General features: G+C 42.2%; 1 protein-coding gene across 7 annotated transcripts; it reads left to right on the top strand.

Moving 5' to 3' along the window:
• The first annotated feature begins 788 nt into the window (after positions 1–788).
• Positions 789–14,966, top strand: CASP3 (caspase 3). 7 transcript variants are annotated; one of them, XM_042807678.1, is made up of 10 exons: positions 806–895; positions 1,542–1,608; positions 4,327–4,460; positions 5,253–5,404; positions 6,633–6,725; positions 9,123–9,247; positions 9,745–9,873; positions 11,791–11,966; positions 12,473–12,590; positions 13,521–14,966. In XM_042807678.1, exons 5-10 carry the CDS (start codon positions 6,652–6,654, stop codon positions 13,745–13,747), a joined length of 849 nt encoding a protein of 282 aa, XP_042663612.1. In that variant the 5' UTR covers positions 806–895; positions 1,542–1,608; positions 4,327–4,460; positions 5,253–5,404; positions 6,633–6,651; the 3' UTR covers positions 13,748–14,966. The 7 variants fall into 7 exon arrangements, with proteins under 7 accessions (XP_042663611.1, XP_042663608.1, XP_042663612.1 ...); XM_042807674.1 differs by lacking the exon at positions 4,327–4,460 and having other exon boundaries at positions 800–895; positions 1,491–1,608; XM_042807676.1 differs by lacking the exon at positions 4,327–4,460.
• Positions 14,967–21,373: the final 6,407 nt, after the last annotated feature.

Below are 21,373 nucleotides of genomic sequence, written 5' to 3'. Positions count from 1 at the left end.
TTCTACAATTAAGATTTGAGAAATCTTATGCAAAATGCAGGATATTAGGCCTGGCGATAAGACCTCAAAAAGTAGGCTAGTGACTGTTGTGAGAAGCTGGAAAACTTAAGTTGCTAACGCCAAGCTTACTCTGACTCCTGCTACCAGAGGCTAAATCTGAAAGACAGCCTCTCATTTGGTAATCATTCCCACAAATTACTTAAAATGGCGATTATTTTTATAAACCACTATTCTGTCAGAAAGGTACTTTGTTTTGGTTTTGTTTTGTTTTTCAGCACACAGAGGAACTAAAACAGCAGGCAAAAAGCAACAGGGTTTGGGTTACACCAAGTGAAGCCGAACCGCGCCAAGCGGAGCCCGACGCGCCGCTCTGGGGCGGCTCCAACAGGCTCAGAGCACAAACCCACGCAAGGTTCGCGTGGGCACCCTCCCACCCCGCGCGTAGTAGGGGGGGGAACCGGGACGCCACGCTAGCCGAAAGGCGCGGGCGGTCGTGTTTCCCCCACCTGAGGGCAAGGCCCGCGCTAGGAATGGGGCGGGGGGAAGGGGGGTTGGCGGTAACGGCACGGCCGCGCGCGGGAGTGGGGGCAGGCGGCCGCCCCGCGCGTCTCCTCAGCCGCGGCGTGGGGCTCGGCCTCGCGCCGCCTCCCCTCAGGGCCGGGAGCCACCTCGCGCGGCGGGAAACACCCGCGGGGCGAGGGAATAGGGGGACAGTAACCCACGCCAGCACCAACTCACCGCCACCACCCGCGCGCTGCCGCCGTTGGCGTTTGAACTACGTGCCGTTGGGGCGGGGCCCGCCGCGCCACGCGGGGGAGGAGCCAGAGGGGCCGCCCGGCGACCGCCTGCACCGGCGGCTGCCCCTCCGCGCCCGGCCGAGCCCCGGGGAAGGCAGGTCGGAGCGCGGCGCCGGTGGAACGGCGAAGGGGGGCGGGCGGTAGGCGGGTTGCTGGGCTGTGGGGGAGGCGGCGGGGCCGAACAAAGCGATGGAGGGGGGTGGGGTGAGGCTGGCTGGCGCCCGCCCGGGACCGAGCTGCGGGGCCGCGGTCCGAAGGGGGTGTCTGCCCGCGCTTCTCCCGCATGGAGCCGGCTGAGGGCTGCGGGAGCCTCCCCACACCTGGGCCGGGAGGGGCGTGGGGGCGCAGATCGCCGCCTGCCCGCGGGGTTCCGGGGGGTCCCGGCGGCGGCGGGGCGGTGGGTTGCTGGGGGCGGGTGTCACCGCTCCGGGCGCGGCGGGAGGAGACCGGCCGCGGTGCCCTGGCAGCTCCCGCCGCTTCCCCCGCCCCGGAGGGAGAGCGCGGGGGGGAGTGGGGGTGGGGGAGCCTTAGCCTGTGAATTACCTTAGCTACCCAGAAGCTTAAGGCAGACTGTTCGGTAATTTAAGCCTGGGTTTGTGGAGAAGCTGACTAAACAAAAGAAACAGGAAAAGGAAAGAAAAAAAAAAAAAGGGGGGGGGCTTTAATCTTGAACTGCTTTCCGGTGAGTGTTAGTTAACTGGAAACATCGGGCCTTAAACTGCGTTTGGATCTACCAAAATACAGCTTTGGATACAGTGGGTTAAACCTCACCTTGAAAGCGGTTCTTTGGCGACTCGGTGGCTGACAAAGGGTGAGTGTGGGATGGCTGGGGGGCATCATCCCGGGGTGGGGGTCACAGGGGCGATGGCAGGGCCACTCGCCTCTATTGTACTGCCCCTGCCAGTGCCGGGGAAAGCAGACTCGAGGCCCTCACAGGTGCTGTGACTAACTTTTTACAGAGGGTAGAAGGCCCTGTCCAAGGCGTTGTCAGTCTGTTCCCTGCTAGGTTGAAGGATGTTGCTGGTAATCTCGTTTTCTAACCTCTAGCTGGTAATTCTCTTCTTGTCAGCTGGTAGGTTTGAAAATTACACACCTTGCCCTTAATAGCCTCGTCAGGCTCCTATTTGTTGCAGTGGTGGTGGGGTTACTAGGTATAGGTGAGGGAATGAGGAAGGGTCGCATCTACTCTCAGAATAAATTCAGGTCTTGCTGACTTGGCAGATTAATGCTGACTAACTAAAAGTCTGTTTGCTTTCGGAACATCAGAGTGCTGGCCCAGTATCAGTGCTTTCCAAAACAGCCACATCCAGACCAGAAGTAATGTGAAGGGCTGTCACAGTATTGTCAAGCTTCCATCAGTGGTAGCAGTATTTAACAGGGCAATAAAGCCACACGGAAAACATAATGGTGTATTTCGAATGTTTTTATTTTTTTCATACAGTCAGCTTCTAGATTTTCCTTCTGTTACTAATTATCTAATTATTGGTTATCATTATACACCGTAGAATGGAAAATTCTTCATTTGCATGTGTGCATTAGTATAGCAGTATGCCATGTATATAGAATACCTTCTTTGAACGCTTGACATTTTCTCTTGCAGTCACGTGAGGTAGAAAACTGCCCTCTTGTAATATTTAAGGACATGCTTTACAATACTGGTTTCTGTTTTGGACATGTATTTTAATTCTGCTACAATCATTGCTTTGTAGCAGCTGACATATACTGAACATGTGTTGTCTTGTCTCCTGTAGTTTGCATATTTCAAGGTACAGTTGGTAACTAGAGACAGTTCAGTTATTTGCTTCCTTCCCTGTTTGAGAAACTTCGGTATTATTTTTATCGCTATATCATTAATTTCTATTGTTGGTTTGCAATTCAAATAAATACTGCTTTAAAAAGAAACCTGATGGTTCTTAAGGCAGTGGTGATATACGATGGTGTGAATTTATTTTCACCAGGTCCAGGTAGAATAAGTAAATCCAGGCTGAAATGGAGTTAAAACATTGTTTTATTTATAATTTCCCTATCAGAAGAAAAGCATCGGAACAACACTTGCTGAGCATAGTTTTGGACCTTTTTGAACCACTTTAATTTTTACTAGTTAGTACCTGCAAGGATCATTATAGCATTATATTTGCTATATTTGTCTCATAGGGTTTTTTAAAAACTTTATATTTTTTTTCAGATAAAATATTGTAAAATAAACTTCCTAAAACCTACAGAACATAGATTAGAAAAATGCTCTTGCTCATTTCAGCTGTTTGGTTTTTAGGTTTCCTTACAGTTGAAAGCTCATCTTACTTAACCTTTCAGAGAAAATAATATCAAGGAGCAGATTAACAATTTTTAATTAAACTCTTACTGCATTGTCCTGATTTTTTTTTTTTTCCCCACATCCCTAACAGCATGAGATCATCCTCTACAGGGAATGTATTCTGCTTGACATGTGTATTCTGCTTGACAGCACATGACATCATTGCATTACCTAAACCAAGATGAGGCAATTCTTAGTAGTCTGTTAGAATCAGCACTGTCCTCCAGAGAGCGTTACTGTTATCCTGACCAGTGCTTTAAAGCAGAAAACATACTGCTGATTAAAGCATGCACTTGAGAGCCTAGCAACAAAACAGATAGCTCTTTGTAGGTGTCTGTTCTTTAAAGAGATGCGGGTGACTTGGTGCATTAAGGTGCTCAGAAACTGATGGATATTAAAGGTGAGTTACAAATTCTATTCTGAAGAGAAAGCATGTGTATTTTCAATGCCTAATGTATTATATCCCAGTTTTCTTCACTATCTGTCTAGCTTCTGTAAAGACTTAGACAAGCTCCAGTGCTGATGCAGTACAATACAGCAAGCTCTAACACTTCATTAAACAGTTGAAACTGCAGGCTGTGAGCTAGGCTTGCAAAGGCTCTAGTAAGAAATATTTTTATGATATGGTATTGCAAAATGTGTTTTACATTTTTCAGAAACAAAGTACTGTAGTTCATTGCAATTGTAGGTTTTGCTAGGTGCTACTGCAGATGTCATTGTTTCTTTGGCATTGGATCAAGGACAGCATTTTTCAAGTTTTAAGGTTGCAAAAGGGTTGAGGAGATAAGTCTTAATTTAAAGTCACTTAAACGTTGAAGATCTGATCTTATTGTTTGCAGCATGCTTTAACATTTGTGTTATAGAAGCATTCAGTGGTCCAAATCTGTTAGGTCTCCAATTTGCCTACTTAAGATTGCTGCTGTTCACCAGTGTTATTTCCACCAGCTTGCTAAAACCAGTCCTTAATGGGATGCAAGTTTGGTTGGAGCATGCCCGATATGAACCCAAGGCAGCCTAATGATCCACTTACCCTCCCTAATGATTCCAAGATCTTATCCTTTGGCCAGAGTTGTTAGCTTTCCCAATATTTTAGCAGAGTCCTTCTCTAGGTAGTTATTGGCAGCCCAGGCTGACTCATATCGTAGACAGAAAGTGACCACAGCTCATGTAGGCAAATATTTACTAGTTTACACCAGCTGGTTCATGTACTTGCAGCTCTAGCAGTGCAGATCTTCACAGTGCAAGACAGCTGGGATAGACACCTGGACTTTTAGCAGAAGTTGAATTACATGCTGACATGGCCACACTGCTCTCAGTACACCTACCAGCTGGTTTCGATGATGGAGTTGGTATGTGATATTGTGCTTTTTTAATATAGTGTGATTCTTCATTACTGCTGGCAAAGAACAAACAAGGTAGAAAGCTAACCTTTTCCCTGTCTCTCCTATTAATCCTAGCCACAGTGAAGGGTTTGGGTTGTGCTTCTGCACGTAGTGCTTCTCCAAAAGAAGGAACAGCATGAGTTGCATTAGAGTTGTGGGTCAGTCTGGTTGAATGTTTTCCTACAACTAAAGTTTTAAACAAAACTGTCAGGCTGAGAGGTCAGGAAAGCTGGGAACCAAAGCCAGGGATGACTGTGGTAGGGACAGGGTTGAAAGAGGCATAAAAACTCCTGGAAGCTGGGCTCTGCTGGAGCAGTGGCACTTCTAGCATTCTTGTCGATGAAAGCCATTCTTTCCACTTCTCAGGGATGAGAAGCTCTGCTTTTCAGCTACAGCTGGGTGGACACACCAGTTGTTACTCTAGACTAGACTTTGTTGTCAGTGCTAATGCTCCCTGCCCAATGATAAGGCATAGGGTTGGATCACTGTTGTGCCACAGGTCTTAGGTACTTGAATTACCCTTTGGAAGTGCTTGTCTTTTTTCACGTAGGGAACTTTTAAGGAATTAGACTTTGAAAGTAGGATGAATGAACCCAGATCATGGTGCTAGGCAGACAAGTTCAGCATCATAGATGTAGTTCCTGACCCATGATACTGTCTTTAAAGTGAATTTCTAAAGTATAAAGCAATCATGTATTTTAGAAATACTATTGCTAAAATATCAAGCTTATTTTGATACTTGTGTCATTTGGTTTTCAGGGAATTTCCGGTGTGCTGCTAATTTACATGATACAGTTCTCAAGTCTGGAATAATTTTGTGAGTGAGAAGATTTCTTGATTACATCAGTGCTTCAAGATACAAAGAATAGTATTCAGAGTAACCTTGAAGATCTTTTGAAGTCACTAAAAATGTAAGTAAATGTCTTAAGAAACAAGGAAAGAGGGTTATACATACCCAGATTAGTGCTTCCAATGCATCAGTAATTGTTGCCACAGAAAATGGCTATTCATGGTATACTAGCTAGAGTATACCTATGATATATATAGTTTGAAATATAGTTTGCCATCAAAGAAACTAAGTCTTAAATAAGAATCTTCATCATATCTGACCAGCAAATCTTACTACTTGGTCTAGTTATTTATACATCCCTACTTACCATAAATACATCTGCTAAGTAAGTTTCTTCAGAATTCTTGCCTTGTAGTGCCTGGCTTGTTTCTTGAGGTCAAAGCACTTACTTCACTTCTAAGCATTTATTACTTTGTCCTATCTGGCAATTTAACTTTATGATGCTTAATCCTTTTCTGAATCCTGAGTTAAAGGTAGCCAGTGGTAATGTGTTCCATGAGTACACACAGAGTGATTGGGAGGGAGGTTTATTGCTTTTAAATTGGTTTCTGGCTTGGTATCAGTCATCATTTCTTGTCCTGTGTTTTGATCAAAAGTAAATAGCAGCCCACAGCATAGAGTTCATTTCATCAACTATTTAAAGTTATATTGCTGTGGTTTTCTGTTACTTGTATTGTAGTTGCCTTCACATACACCAATTAGGACTTAATGCAGTGATGTTTCATTTGAAACAATGCAGAGAAATTGTTTATTTCTCAAAATACTACGAACCAAAATCTAATCTTCTGTGTTAGTCTTTGCACACATCCAGTAACTTGTATTGCTTGGTTTTGGATCGTAATTTCTGTATCACTCAGATAGAAGAATCCATATATGACATGATATTTATAATACTGAAATGCTACTAATGCATGTAGGGACATAATATTTTAAAGATTGTTTTCGATTTGTCTCTTATCCTGCTTTTTGTAGGCATTTTCAATGATTTAGTCACAGGGATCTGCAGACTATTTTTCCCAGAGTTGCTTTAGAAGACAATAATTAAAAAAGTATTTCATGTTCTTCTTTCAAATATAAGATATGTAGGGTTTACTCAGAAATGCTATTTTTTGCCTAATACTCCTAGGCTAGTTGTTCTGTGTGAATATCCCCTTTTAACATTCCTGTTTTCTCTATAATACTAAAAAATTGTTTTCTGATTGTATAAGGCTTTGAAATTAAGCAGTCTGAAGGTATTATTTCATATGAAAATTAACTCTCATGTATTTCTATTTTCTTACATTTTCAAGCTGATAACAGAGAGCCATAATGGCAGCCATAGGAGATGGACCACATTTGGAGGAAGATCAGACAGATGCAAAATCTATTCCTGCTTCTAAAGGGTAAGTTGAGGTACTTTTGTTTTAAGTCTTGAATTTAAGTCTTAAGGAACCTTGTGCTGTAACACAAGCTGAGAGCCATAGAAGAAATAATGCAAAAAGTTTCAATTATGGTAAATTATAATAATCATAAACAACCACTAGAGTTGTTGTACTGAGTTTGAAAATATACAGTCTCTGAAAGAACAGGCCACCTGTTTGTACAAAGAACTAAAAGGCAAAACACTTGAGGTGCAGTAAGACTTGGCTTAACAGTATTACCAAGTGGTTAGCAGTTCTTGAAAAGAGACTTCTCTATCTCACCCTGGGCTAAATGTTCATCCCTTTCCTTGAACTGCTTCTAGACTGAAGCACCTGAAGCTGTAGCAGTCAGTTCAGCTGCTTGGGCTGACCTGCTGTAGGGTTGTATGTGCAGAAGCACAAGTGCAAGGAGAACTTAGAGGGGTGAAAAGGGGGCAATGCAGGCCTGTTCTTCCTGGTGACAGCTGGAGGGCAGGGATGCCATCCAAAGGGACCTGGGCAGGCGTGAGAGGTGGGCCCGTGCAAAACTCATCAAGTTCAACAAGGCCACGTGCAAGGTCGTGCACATGGGTCAGGGCAATCCCAAGCACAAATACAGGCTGGGCGAGGGGTGAATTGAGAGCAGCCCTGCAGAGGACTTGGGGATCCAGCTAGTTGTTATGCAGGTGTAGCACTAGCATCAGATTATGCTTTCTCTGGGAACTTAATTTGTTTCCGAAGTCATTCTTTTTAATATTTCATTTTCAGTGAAAATTATATTTAAGACCATTACAGAACTTCTATCAATAGAATATGATAGCAGATCCCAATCTTGTAACCACTTACCCATGTGCTTAATGAGAAAATCCATACTGACTTCAGCATATATGGACTGAGTAAAATTGACAGCCATTGCAGTGTCATAAGTGGTGGTGTAGTTGGTGTGCTCATTAAGGCAGAATTGCAGTTGCATGTAGAGTCTTGGCCTTTCTAGGGTTTGAATGTTTACTTGTGAAAATTCAATGGTAATATGACTTTTGGTTAGAATTTGAAACAGATTTACAATTTCAGAGCTGATCTTGACTCCAGGTACATAGCTTCCAAAAGATGATAGTAAAAAAGCCCAACTGATTTCTTGTTGATATAATAATTGGTTTCTTTAAACTAATTTTTCATATTTTCCTGTGCAGACGCATAATCATTTTAGACACAGTTCTTCCTTGATTCTTTAAATTTTAAGCTTTTTACAAGTTGCACAGAAGATTACTACAAATACATATGACTACAAAGTAGGTTTATTTATTTTAACCTCTAGACAAGTAGTCTTCACTAGCCTTAAACCAGATCTACCAAATGATTTCACAGGCATAACTTAAAATCACAGAACAGTTTAGGTTGGAAGGGACCTTAAAGACCATCTAGTTCTGACCCCCCTGCCATGGGCAGGGACACCTTCCCCCAGCCCAGGTTGCTCCAAGCCCCGTCCAACCTGGCCTTGAACCCTTCCAGGGAGGGGGCAGCCACAGCTGCTCTGGGCACCCTGTGCCAGTGCCTTACCCCCCGCACAGGAAAAAATTTCTTCCTAATAGCTAATCTAAATCTATGTTCTTTCAGTTTAAAAATGCTACCCCTTGTTATATCACTACACCACCTGATAGAGTCCCTCCCCACCTTTCCTGTAGCCCCCTTTAAGTACTGGAAGGCTTCTATAAGGTCTCCCTGGAGCCTTCTCTTCTCCAGGCTGAACACCCCCAACTCTCTCAGCCTGTCCTCACAGAGGAGATGCTCCAGCCCCCTGGTCATCTTCGTGGCCTCCTCTGGACCCGCTCGAGCAGGTCCATGTCCTTCTTATGTTGGGGGCCCCAGAGCTGGACACAGCACTGCCGGTGGGGTCTCACCAGAGCAGAGTAGAGGGGGAGCATCCCCTCCCTGGACCTGCTGGCCACACTGCTCTTGATGCAGCCCAGGACATGGTTGGCTTTCTGGGCTGTAAGTGCACATTGATGGCTCATAGTCAGTTTTCCATCCACCAATACTCCCAAGTCCTCCACAGGGCTTCTCTCAATCCACTCATCACCCAGCCTGTATTTGTGCTTGGGATTGCCCCAACCCATGTGCAGGACCGTGCACTTGGCCTTGTTGAACTTCATGAGGTTTTCCCAGGCCCACCTCTCAAGCCTGTCTGGGTCCCTCTGGATGGCATCCCTGCCCTCCGGCGTGTTGGCTGCACCACACAGCTTGGTGTCATCGGTGAACTTGTGAAGGGAACTTATAGGGAACAGGTAGCGAACTTTATCTGTTTCATTGGTTTTGCTAAAATAACCTTATCTTATTATTATTTTGAAACTAGAAAAGAGTGATCAGAAATTAACACCTAAAATTTGTCTGATTTCTATACAGAAAGAACCTACCTGCTAGCAAGTCTATGGACTCTGGAATTCTGCCAGACTACAGTTACAGAATGGATTATCCGGAGATGGGGGAATGTGTAATAATAAACAATAAGAACTTCCACAGACAGACCGGTAACACTTCCAAATATTTTTTTTTCCTCAATTTAGATAAATTAGTGGCATGTTTTATTCTTCAAAATTAAATATGCAGACTAATTTTTATTGAAACCTAAAATTAAATGGTTTGAGTGGGTGTGATTCATTTCAGTGCATTCTTCCAAATATGCGTATAGAGGGAGCACGTTAGGGTATAGTAGTAATGGGGAGAAAAATTGATAGGCAGTAAAAGTCCATCTTACCTTTTAGTCATGATTTCTGTTTTGCAAATGCATTCCTTTTTTATGTCTTTATTATATGGATAGGTAGATATAAAAAGGAGTAGATAAATCTACAATATAAATACAGATGGTGTGCCTGTATAACAGTGCAATGTTTTTTCTGTTAGGGTGTGTCTGGAATAATGGTATAGTATTCCAGACTGTTACAGCTGTAAGTGAGAAAAGGATTTGGCTCAATCAGACTGTGCCATCTACATCATACAAAAAATAATACATTTCTCTCATGTATAGGGATGTTACCCCGTTCAGGTACAGATGCGGATGCTGCAAGTGTTAGAGAAGTTTTTATGAAGTTGGGATATAAAATAAAGATCAACAATGATCTTGCATGCAAGGACATTTTAAAACTATTGAAAAATGGTAAGTAATAACGTTTGGTGTGTGTATTGAATCAACTGCTGTCTCCAAACACATCTCTAGCCATCACATCTCTTCTTCCGTTGGTCTTTTAGATGATATTTCACACCTACCGGTGGTTTATTGCTAAGGGTGACATGTACATCGTAATTTCTATGTTTATTCATCTTTGCTGTCTCTCCATCTTTTCGTGCCATGACTGTTGTCTCCATATCCTTTCTCATCTTCTAAAGAAGGTTGGAAAAAAGGCTGAAACTTAAATGCAGACTGATTTATATTCTGACCCTGGGATCACTGAAGCTCTGTGAGTTGGAAGGAAACCTGCTTAATTGGGTAGATGGGTTCTGGGCTGTATGTTTAGTGGTGTGGCGTAAGAGGTGTTCTGATCCAGGGGGGTAGTTCTGGTTGAGGGACCAGAACTGCAAGTGTGGGGACTGAGGGTGTATGTATTTATGATTTCTTTTAGAAAAACAACTTTGTGAAACAAAACATCCTTCTGTGAAGTGAGAGCTTTATACTACTGTTTTTGTTAGCCCTGCTTTGTTTGGACTTGGCTATGTCTAGACCAGTAAATTAAACGGTGCATGGAGGTATGTGTAGCCCTGGAAAACAGGCTGTTCTAGTTAATTGTTGGAAGGTTTTCTGACATGACTGTGGCCCGTGCCTACTAGCGTTCTCGCAGAGTATTCCAGGTCACAGTTCAACAGTAAAGGTGTTGCAGGGATTATTCCCAACAGCCAGTTAGCCTGCAGCAATCCTGTTTGGTCTTTTTTTTTAATGTGTTTGCTAACATAGATGTAGGTTCTTTAGTGCCAGATAATGTTTATGCCAGAGAATGTTCCCAGGCATGGATAATATATTAGCATAATTGCTGCCTATCTGTTGACAGTAGCTGAAAGTGGAAAGGCCTCTCTTACCTGTGGTATAAGGCCTCAAAATAAACTACAGACTGCAAAAAAACATCCTTTTCTGACTCTTCTAGGTGCAGTGTTTGTCCATAGATTGTAGAAATGTCTGAGTGTGCATTGCTTGAGAAAAATCTAAATAGCTTGGTTTTTTTCAAGATAGAAATTCAGTGTTTTGGCACATTCTAAACAGAAGACTTCAGCTTTTGAGACGGTTACACTTTTCATCTACAAACTCTTGCATATTCTTGAGTTTCCCACTCAGAACTCCTTTTGGATTCTTTATTTTAAACCATGTTTGTATCTTTTCATATATTTTAAAGAATTGTCTTGGTCTTCAGGTACAATCCCTGCAATGTCATGCAACAGAAGACATCAGAGAATATCTGTTCTACACTTTTTGCATACCACAAGATGGAAATAAAAAATAAGTCTACAAACACTTTATATGAAGCTTAAATATCTTTAAGTACAGAATTGAGGTGTGAAAAGTCTTTCTAGACCTTGCTACAGGGCAAGAGTGAGAGAGAGAGGGGTAGTGCTAGTACCTGGGTCCCTGCAGCAGCAACAACTTTCAGGCTACATTCAGTTCCCATGGAATCCAAGCAGTTGAAGCATCTCTAAGTCAAAAGAGGCAAGACTTCCCCATCCTTTCCCAAAACTCAGAAATTCCCATCGGTCTGATCCCAGATCACGAGACTCTTGGCCATTACTGCATGAGTGAGGTGTACCATTCAGACACAGTGGGAACACCCTCTGTCTCCTCACAGTGTTCCTGGCCTAGTTCTGTGGCTGTGTCTTAGAATGGGTAGGGTTGGCCTTTAATTTGGGATTTTCTGTGTCCAGCTTGCTGAAGTAAGGTAGGCTGGCTGCTTTGGTTCAGAAGTGAAAACTGGTTGGAGGTTTCTAACCATGGGAATTAGTTCTTAAAGACTTCTCTCACATAGGAAGTATCAACTATTCAAAGCTTTTAGGGTATGCAAGAAGTTAAGATAATTCTCTCTTTTCTTTTAAGTTTCTGAAGAAGATCACAGCAAGCGGAGCAGTTTTGTTTGTGTGTTGCTAAGCCATGGTGATGAAGGATTAATCTATGGCACAGATGGCCCTCTTGAACTGAAAGCACTCACAAGCCTTTTCAGAGGTGACAAGTGCAGAAGTTTAGCAGGAAAACCCAAGCTGTTTTTCATTCAGGTGATGTACAGCTAAGCAGTGATCATCAGATCAGCTGGATACTTAAGAAAAATATTGTTTCCCATTAATTATTAGTGAAAAAAAGTTAATTATTTCTAAAATTGATTTAAATTGAATTACCTTCAGAATAAGATTATCTTTAGGTCTAAAAGTGGTACAGTCTGCCCTATTAGGTAGGCAGTATTTGTAATAGCTGAGATTGCATTATTTTAATTCTACGGATTAAATCTTTCTGAACACTAGTCAAAATTTTAGTGAGTTTCTGAATGCACTTTGGAATTAATATCTGTCCTAACCAAACTATGTAGTTGATTTAAATAAATGCTAGTTACTTTTCTTCTGAGTCTGTCTAATGCAAATGTGACATATAAATTCTTGTTATTTTTGCACTTTAATTGGGATATTATCATCTTTAAAATCGAAAAAAAAAAAAATCAGTATTCTGATTATGATCGCTGCCTTTTTTTATTATTATTATTTTATTTTCTATTCTTTCCACTAAATAGGCTTGTAGAGGGACAGAATTAGATTCTGGTATTGAGGCAGATAGTGGATCAGAAGAATCAATGTGCCAAAAAATACCTGTAGAAGCAGACTTTCTGTATGCATATTCTACAGCTCCAGGTGAGAGACATGCAAAGACATTTTTGTTCCTGAAATTGCATCTATGTATCAGCTTGTATTGATATTGTAAATGACAATTTGCAGTTGTATCCAGTCATTGGATGACTACTTCATTTGTTCTTTTTCATGCAAATACAAATTTTCTTCCCTCAGTTGTTTTTTCTCCCATGATTTGTTTTCTTTTTGAGGCAGTTTCTATTCTCAGTTCCTACAAAAAAACAAAACAAAACAAAACAAAACAAGCCCTGGGTATACATCTTCCTCACTTGCAAAACCTCAGATGTTCATATGCTATAAATTTGGTTAATCTGCGTTGTGCAAATAATTTAGAGCAGGAATTAAAAGGTATTATTAGTTGAGAGAGAACAAACCAATCGGGTATCTATAGATGCATATGCAGAAGTGGGTAATAAGCACCACCATGTTATTTGCCTATCAACTCTATTTTTATTGCACCCTTAAGCAAAATTAGTAGTTGTAGAGACCTGAGCATGCCCTTTACGTTATCAGCAGCAGTAGATTCCAGTCTTTAATTCATGGTCGTATTCCTGAAGACAGTGACACTGAAAACCATTTTGCATCTGGGCTCCATCTGTTCTGTCACCTCTCCTTTGTATACACGTACCCTATAGAGACATGGTCAAGTGGTTAATGGCAAAGACTGTTGCAGCAGCAGATCGTTTTCCTGCCTTTTGATTTTCTATCTACTTGAAGTTTTCTTAGATTAGAAAAAATAAGAGGATTAGAAAAATCTTTTACGTTGGAATTTGGGGAGATAATAAAATCTAAATTTTGTTGGCTAGTGGTTTTGAGTTTTTATTTTAAAACATTGATTGCTCTTGGAAACAATGCGTTGTTCCCCTAATTGCTCTCCTGTCATATATCAGAGGTTGCTACATCTGATCAATTTGACATCTCTTTCTTCCACAGGCTATTACTCCTGGAGGAATTCAGCTGAAGGTTCCTGGTTTATTCAGTCACTGTGTAAAACGCTGAAGGAACATGCAAGGAAGCTTGAACTCATGCAGATTTTAACTCGTGTAAATCGCAGAGTGGCAGAGTATGAGTCTTGCTCAACTCGGCAGGATTTTAATGCAAAGAAACAGATTCCATGCATTGTCTCTATGCTTACCAAAGAATTTTACTTCCCTTCCTAAAAGAATTTCTCCATTCATGTTTTTATCTGCAATCTATACGCAATGTTAGTATGGAATACCACTTTTAAATCTGAATTACGGTTCACTACTGTGTGTGGCATAATGAACTGTCTCAAAGGTAGATATGTCCATTATTAGAAGTAAAACATAGTATGGCTATGTTAGAAACACAAACTTGCTTAGCTGAAGCACAGGCACATCTGAAAGCAGTCCTCTGAGTATCTTAAAATTAGGAAGAGGAAGCTGAAGAAGGATGAAATCACTTGTCAGATCTATGTGGTGCTACATTTCACTTTGCTGATGGGGCAGAGTAAAAAAAAACAGTTCTTGTAACTAGTTTGGTTTCATATCTTTGCCAATAAGAAGAAGATTCAGAATGTGATATGCTTACTAATGATGGTAATATGATAGTAGTGTTGTCAAACATTTCTTCTTAACTCAAGTTCTTAAAGTTTAGGTTATAAATAACCTAAACAGTTTTTATAACTTAGGGCATATATGGTGGGAAACAGCCATTTAATTTTTTATATACAATTAGGAAGCATCTTTAGAATACAGTCAATTTTTTCCTGATCATTTTATAACTTTTTGTAGGGAGTATTAGGTACAGCAATCATATCAACACGGTAGCTGTTTCAAAATAAATTTTGTATTCTGACCTTGAAGCTGAGTGACATAAGGGACCACTTTTCCAAAATTTATTTTTCTGCGGGTCCCTAAGAGAAGGGAGTTGCTGGGGCATGTTTTGGTCTGTAAGAATCAGTGCAAAAGGAATTCTACATTCTGAATAGTCTGCTTTCCTCTTTTGGGCCATAAATAAGAGTGGGTTTCCTTTGTTCTATATGCATGCCACATTTAATCTGTGTGGAAGCCTAGATTTGTGGTACTGGAGAAATTTCACTTCTTAACTCTAATATCAATTTGAGTTAATTACAAGACTTTAGCTAAAAATACGTTGACAAATAGGAAATGTATATTTCATGACTGAATACTGTGGAACAGGCTTTTACAAAATTGTAAAACATTTTTGTTGATATTTCCGCTTGTGGCAGTCTTTTTAAGATGAGAGGAAGACAGAACAATAAATTACTACAGGGTGCTTGTAAAACAAGACTTAAAACTCTTTAAATTGTGAAGCCTAAGGAATGTTAGCAAATTGATGTTCACTTTCAGAAGCATTTGAGGTTTTCTTAAATTAAATACTGTTTTCTAAATTGTATCATGCTTTCCTGTGTATTATTTGTTTGGGATCTCATAGCTTTTACAAATTAATTTCAACTTTAATTATGTCCCTTTTTCTCAAAAAGTTACTTTTCTTCCCCATCTGCCTTACCACCTGAAGCTGAAAAGAAGCTGCTTTAAAGCATTGTGTACCATATAGCCAGGTGATAAGAATAGTGATTGAGACATGGGAAACGCAGGTTCGAAAGTTATGCAGGAGAGTCAGTTTTAAGCACTGTGGGTGAGTGCTATGGTGACTGACTGCTGGGTAGGAGGAATCTTGTCTCTCTTGTAGAAACGTTTTGTGAGAGCGGGTTAGTGAACTGTTAGGTTCAGTTCCAGGCAGATTAATTACCCACACTTCTGTTGAAAAACCAAATAGGCCCCTGTTAAATGTACCTAAAAATACTGTTTACAGAAGCCTATATGTACGTTTCTTCATGTAGGTTATGAATTAGAACAAACAGCTGCACAGTTCCATGTTGTAAATGACTGACAGGACTTCTGTTAATCTCCTTCAAAGTAGTTGGGAATAGGAATGTTCCTTGAATTCTTAGTTATTTTGCGGTGAAAAAGTCCTGTCACAGAGTTTGCTCTTCCCTTAGATTTAATAGGTTCTGGTCTTGATCCTTCTTGGACTTTTAAAGGAAAAGTAATTCTACAACTTTTCCAATAGTCTTTAAAATGGAACAAAACAAAATCAAAGCTAAGCTATAATGAGTAAGCAGTCATTTGGGAAGATGTAGAGGTAGGGCTTAGGGAAAGGGGGTAACAGTCCTGCCAGTCCTTTCCTTTCAGGCCAAGAGCTGCCTTTCACTCCAAGTCAGTAAATTCCTTCACAGTGCCAGGAAAGCTTCTGTGCTCCAGTTGGTGGGACCTGTCTGTAGAGACGGGGCCTGTTGGAGAAGGGAGAGGGGGAGGTGAGAACGTCCTTGAATGCTTACTCAGTTTGGCCAGGAGGTCTGAGTAGGGCTGGTGAGCTAAGCTCATGCCAAGTGGAAAAATGTGATCTAGTCGAAAGGTTGAATTCGGCGCCGAGGTAGTGGGATGCAAGTTTGTAATGCGGTAAACGTTTTGGAAAGACACGAGGAAAATTAGGAGAACTTAAATGGTTGTCTTGTGGGGTGAGGGTCAGTGTGTGAGGATTGCACAGAAATAGATGAAGGCCATAGTATAGAGGCACAAATGCCAGTTAATCATTGTTGCAGGTTTTGACTGGATAAATCACAGAAAATTGAAGATTAAAGCAAGGTGAAGGGAGGGATTGCACAATGTAATGAGAAAGAGGAAGCTGCCTTAGGTTGAGTGAAGCTAAAGGAGAAAGGAACAGGTAATCTATGCAAAACACCTGGCAGAAAGCAAGTGTCACCTTTACAACAGGCCCCACTGGTAAAGGTGCAGTTGAACTATCTTTTTTATTGCTGGGTTACGCGATAAAAGCTTGTCTACACACCCACAAAGGTGCACAGAAAGACAAGAGCTGGAGGGGAAGCCTAGGCAATACCCTGCCCTGCAGGGCTACTCCCGGGCAGTGGCTCATCTCCACAGGCCCAGACTTGCACCCGAGCACAAGTGCAGGCAGGAACTGGAATTAAGGACTCCTGGGCTCCTCCCAGGAGAGCCTCAGCCCCAGGATCTACGTATGAAACCCATCAGGGTAAGTCAATGCAGGACCACCTTTCATGTAACGGTGGGACACGTCATGGGTGCAGGGGGAAAACATTTGGGGATTGCACAGGATTTATTATGGGATGTTTAGAGAAAGAACCAAAGGCAGGGAAAGGGATGGATTTAGGTAATTTGGGAACAACTCTGGGGAAAACAGAAGTGTAAGGGATTAAAAAGGGTTGGTCACATAAGTAATTTGTTGGTCAGTAGGCTCGTCTGGCCATGCCCTGAGTCTGCCCAGCACAGTCTGTCCTGACTTCTTAATAACTTCTGGTTTAACTGTTCCTGAGTGGGGGGCTCTGTTCAGCGTGTGGGACTGAGTATCACCAACTGGAGTCAGACCACAGGTCAGAGCACTTGTGTCTCCGTGGGGCAGTGACTGGAGTGACCTGATTTAGGGGCCAGCAGTGGGAGCAGCAGCTTGGGTCACAGTGGCCCGTGCGCCTGTGGCATCAGCACCTGGAGCAGAGCAGATTTAGGTGCCAGCAGCTGGGCTGGGACCGTGGGCTGGAAGACCGGCGTGCCAGTGACTGGGGAGACCCAGGTGGGTGACACCAAGGGCCAGCCCCAGAGGTGGGACCAAGGGGCAGAGCCCTGCGCCTGTGGTGCAGCACCTGGAGCGGGTGAGGATGTGTGAGCACCAGTGAGGACCTGGCCTGGCAGGAGGTGAAGTGGCCTCAGAGCCAGTGGGGATGGGATGTCTACAGGCAAGGCCACGGGGGGACCGGGAGAGTCCTGGTCAGCTCCCCGCCTGCGTGTGTCCTACATAAGTGAGAGAGTTTGTACCAGCAACTGGAGTGGGGCTGTGGCCTCAAGGGCTCGTGTGTCAGCAATGGGGGAGACTGGGATCCGCGGGCAGGCTGAGTGTCTGTATACGTGTGTGTGTGTTCCCACCCGTGGACCCCCATCCTGCTCAGAGAGAGGAGCAGGATGAGGCCGTTGATGCTGTGTTCGTGTGCGAGTGTCTATGTTATCACCGTGGGATTACAAACACGGTCATACGTATGTGTATATACATGGTGCAGATGTGTGTGTGAGTCTGCTAAGAACACATCAGCCATGCTTACTGGTTGGACCTGGGGACATGGAGCTGCAGCAACCTTACCTCTCTTGGGCTGCAGGATATGGCCTGATATGTTTTTCTCCTAACATACCTTTTGAAAAAAAAACAATTTAGGAAGACATACTGCCCAACAAACTTCTGAAATGTGAGGGAGACAACTGTTTTTTTCCAAAAGGAAAAGGAAGTATGTTAAATACGGAGACCTTCACAGAGACCAGTGGTGAAAGGCTGGGTAAAAATACTTGCATTAAAGTGGTACACAGTTTTGAATATACTAACTGATGGGAACAGCTCATCACTTCCCTGGGGAAGGCCTTCATGCCAAGTGTGGCAGCAGTTTCCAAGTTAAGCTGTAAAGCACATGCCTGTGTTTTCACCTGAAGATAAACATATTTGCGTGACTAACTGGATCACCAATTAAATTATGTCCAAAAGGCTTTTAAAAGGCCTAACTTTAGTATTTTGCTGATTTGAAAAGCCACCAGAACCACAAACCTTTCATAAATTAATAATAAATATGACGTATGAGACACCTTAACATTTTTTACTCTTTGCTTTTATAGCAAAAAACTAAACTAAAAAATACACATATTTAAAAAAAACAAAAACAAAAACAAAAATTTGATGCTAAGCAATGAAAGGATGAAGAAAATAAAGACCCAAGCTGAAACTGGGGTGGCAATTCATGCCGCCTGATTTTTACCAGGTCAAGTATTCCCTTCTGGTTGAGCAAATTCTTATGTAGAATGCAGTCAGTCTGCCCTCTCCCCACAACAACCTCTGAGAGTGCATATTTCAAATCTCATTTTGGTAAAAGAAAAAAAGGCAAGTCAAACAGTGATGCTGGTAAATCCCATAGAAACAGTCTGTCCTTGAGAACACACTTTTGGTACTCTGCTCCATAACAGAAGAAAACCCATGCAACTTACTCAAAATATAAATTCAGGATTGTTTATCCCGGAGAAGAAAGATCTGGGGACAACTTGTTGCAGCCTTTCAATACTGAAAGGGGGCTTATAAGAAAGATGGGGACAAACTTTTTGGCAAGGCCTGTTGCAGTAGGACAAGGGGCAATGGTTTTAAACTACAAGAGGGTAGATTCAGACTAGATTTAAGGAGGAAATTTTTTACAATGGGGGTGGTGAAACACTGGGACAGGTTCCCCAGAGAGGTGGTAGATGTCTCATCCCTGGAAACATTCGATACTGGGTTGGACAAGGGGCTGAGCAACCTGATCTAGTCGAAGATGTCCCTGCTCACTGCAGGGGGCTTGGACTAGATGACCTTTAAAGGTCCCTTCCAACCCAAACTATTCTATGATTCTATGATGATACAGTTGTTAACAAGTTACTAGGTCCTTTTTTATATATAATGCATTTGTCTTGGAATGATATAGGGGTTCTCCTTACATTTTAAACTAAATTATTATATATTCATATGCAATTTATAACTAGTATCTCACATTTTTTTATTTTCTACTAAAGCCAGGCAGCATGCATACGAAATCACTTTTAGAAATATTAACTGTATGAATAATAATGGCTTAATTATAACAATGACAGCAAAAAACTTGTCTCCACATATCCTATAAGGAATGATACTCATTACCAGGAAAACTGTCTTTCAGCTCTGTATTTCTGCCTGCTAATGACTGCAGGCAACAAGAAGTCACAGGACTTTTTTTTTGAGGCAACAGGGTCTGAGATACACTACTGCCTCATCACCACTGGGTGTCACTGCAGATAGCACAATAATCTCCAAAATTTACATTAATTATTTAAAACCAAAACCAAAAGCCTCCTGAATGAAGCAACCTTTTCACACCTCTCAGTGGTTGGTTGCTGTCTGCCAGCTTGAGTGTTTATTACATCCTGGGACCCGCATCCAAAGTATGTGAGAACATCACACTGATGTTTCCTAAGAAAACCTCCCTGTCTTTCTCATTGTATATCAGAGTAAAACAGAATCAGCTCATCCTGAGGCAACAAGTGTTGTTTCTGATGTCTTAGATCTACCCAGAGAACACTTCCAACTATGGAGCATCTCTTCCTGCAGATCCCTGACATACCACTGATAGTCCTGTAATGTTTAATAAAAAACCCCCACAGCAACCCCAAAAAAATCTTCTGTCATACCTGTGGTGATGGTCATTAAGCAGAAGGATGGTGCAATAGCTTGCTTTGCCGGCATCTTGAAAGGCAATTACTGGAAACAGAGAGAGGAACTTGCCTTGTATGCTCTTAAATTTTATTTTTATGTCTTAAAAACAGAATTATGAAGTTGGGATTTTCCTGGTTAATCACAAACCAAAAAATTAAGACCTGACTTTTCCTACCAAATGAAATAATAATGTTTTTTTTTTTTCTTGCTAGAGACCAAGATGTTCTGTCATATAAAGACGGTCGCATAATTAAAGCGCCTCAAAAGAAAACAAGGTGCACAACCATCATTTTCCAAAAGTGTTTCTGTTTAGTGTTTGCAGGGAAGATTTGGTGTCAGATTCAACAGCTCACCACTGCTGCCCCCAATGCCAGAGGACCAGCAATGGTGCTCTGCCTCTGCTTGCTGTGAACAAGACCTAGCTGAACACGGTGAGCTTCATCCAGTGAAATTCAACAGCATAGGGTGTGTAGAAGATGAGCCTATATGATCTAATAGGTCTTCCTGGCTTCAAATTGTCTACAGAAAGGGGCCATGCAAAGCCATCTCACTACCTCTAAGGGAGGACCAGCTAACAGGTTTTCCTGCATATGCATAAAGCTATAGTAATATCTGAGTGGTCTGAGAGTATCTGATGCAAAGATGTACCTATGGATGAAAGTGTACTACCATAGTACTCCACAACCATTAAGAAAACATTGGTCCTATTTTTTTAACCACAAGACCTTTAAACAGAGCAGTGGAAACAACCAGCACTGCACAATTTACAGTCTTCTATACAATAGCTAACTAAACACTAACTTACAGGGGGATTTAAATTTGTAGGATCCTTCTTAACAGACACGAGTGTTTCCTCTTTCTCTCCCTGTCTACTTCTGGTACTAAAACCAGAACATTTTGGGTTCCCTTTTATGCCATTCAGCTAAAAGCAGCTTCCTCAAACGCACAGCCCACACCTCTCCAGCATGATGCAATGCAAAAAGGCTGGTTAAAGGCAGATGTAACTTTCTCTGGGTAGAGCAGTTCTCCCACAGAGTCCCTTCACCCTTCTCGTCCTCAGAGGAGGCATCAGGTGAGCTGAAACTTGGAAGAGTTGCACTGAGGTGCCACAAGTGCAGAATAAAGGGATCCAACTTTAAGAGGACCTTTCAAGCAATACCAGTGTGCCTAAAGCCGGCACAGGAGGGTAATTTGGAAAATTGTGGTCTCTATAAGATTACATGATGCTATTATGATAAAAATGTCTCCTGAGATCTATGACAGATGGGAGAAGCATCGGAAGAAGGGACCAGCTTTACCAAGTCTCCAGGAGCTGGTATCACCTCTGCCTTATGCTAAGCAGTTGCTGCTTGCTGAAATGCTACCGAGTAAAAGCATCTAAGGGCAAAATGAAAACCAGACTCTTCCCCCTCTTCCGCTGGTCCCCATACTTTATGACTGCAATCATCCCAGGGGCTGTATGTGATGTATAAGCTTCCCTGACTGGCACCCTGCTGTAGTGTGGTTTCCTGGTC

The sequence above is a fragment of the Tyto alba genome, unplaced genomic scaffold (genome assembly GCF_018691265.1).
Source record: "Tyto alba isolate M040663 unplaced genomic scaffold, T.alba_DEE_v4.0 Super-Scaffold_6, whole genome shotgun sequence".
Taxonomy (NCBI): Eukaryota; Metazoa; Chordata; class Aves; order Strigiformes; family Tytonidae; genus Tyto; species Tyto alba.
Note: the sequence above shows the minus strand (reverse complement) of the source record. Positions and strands in the feature narration are given on the sequence as shown.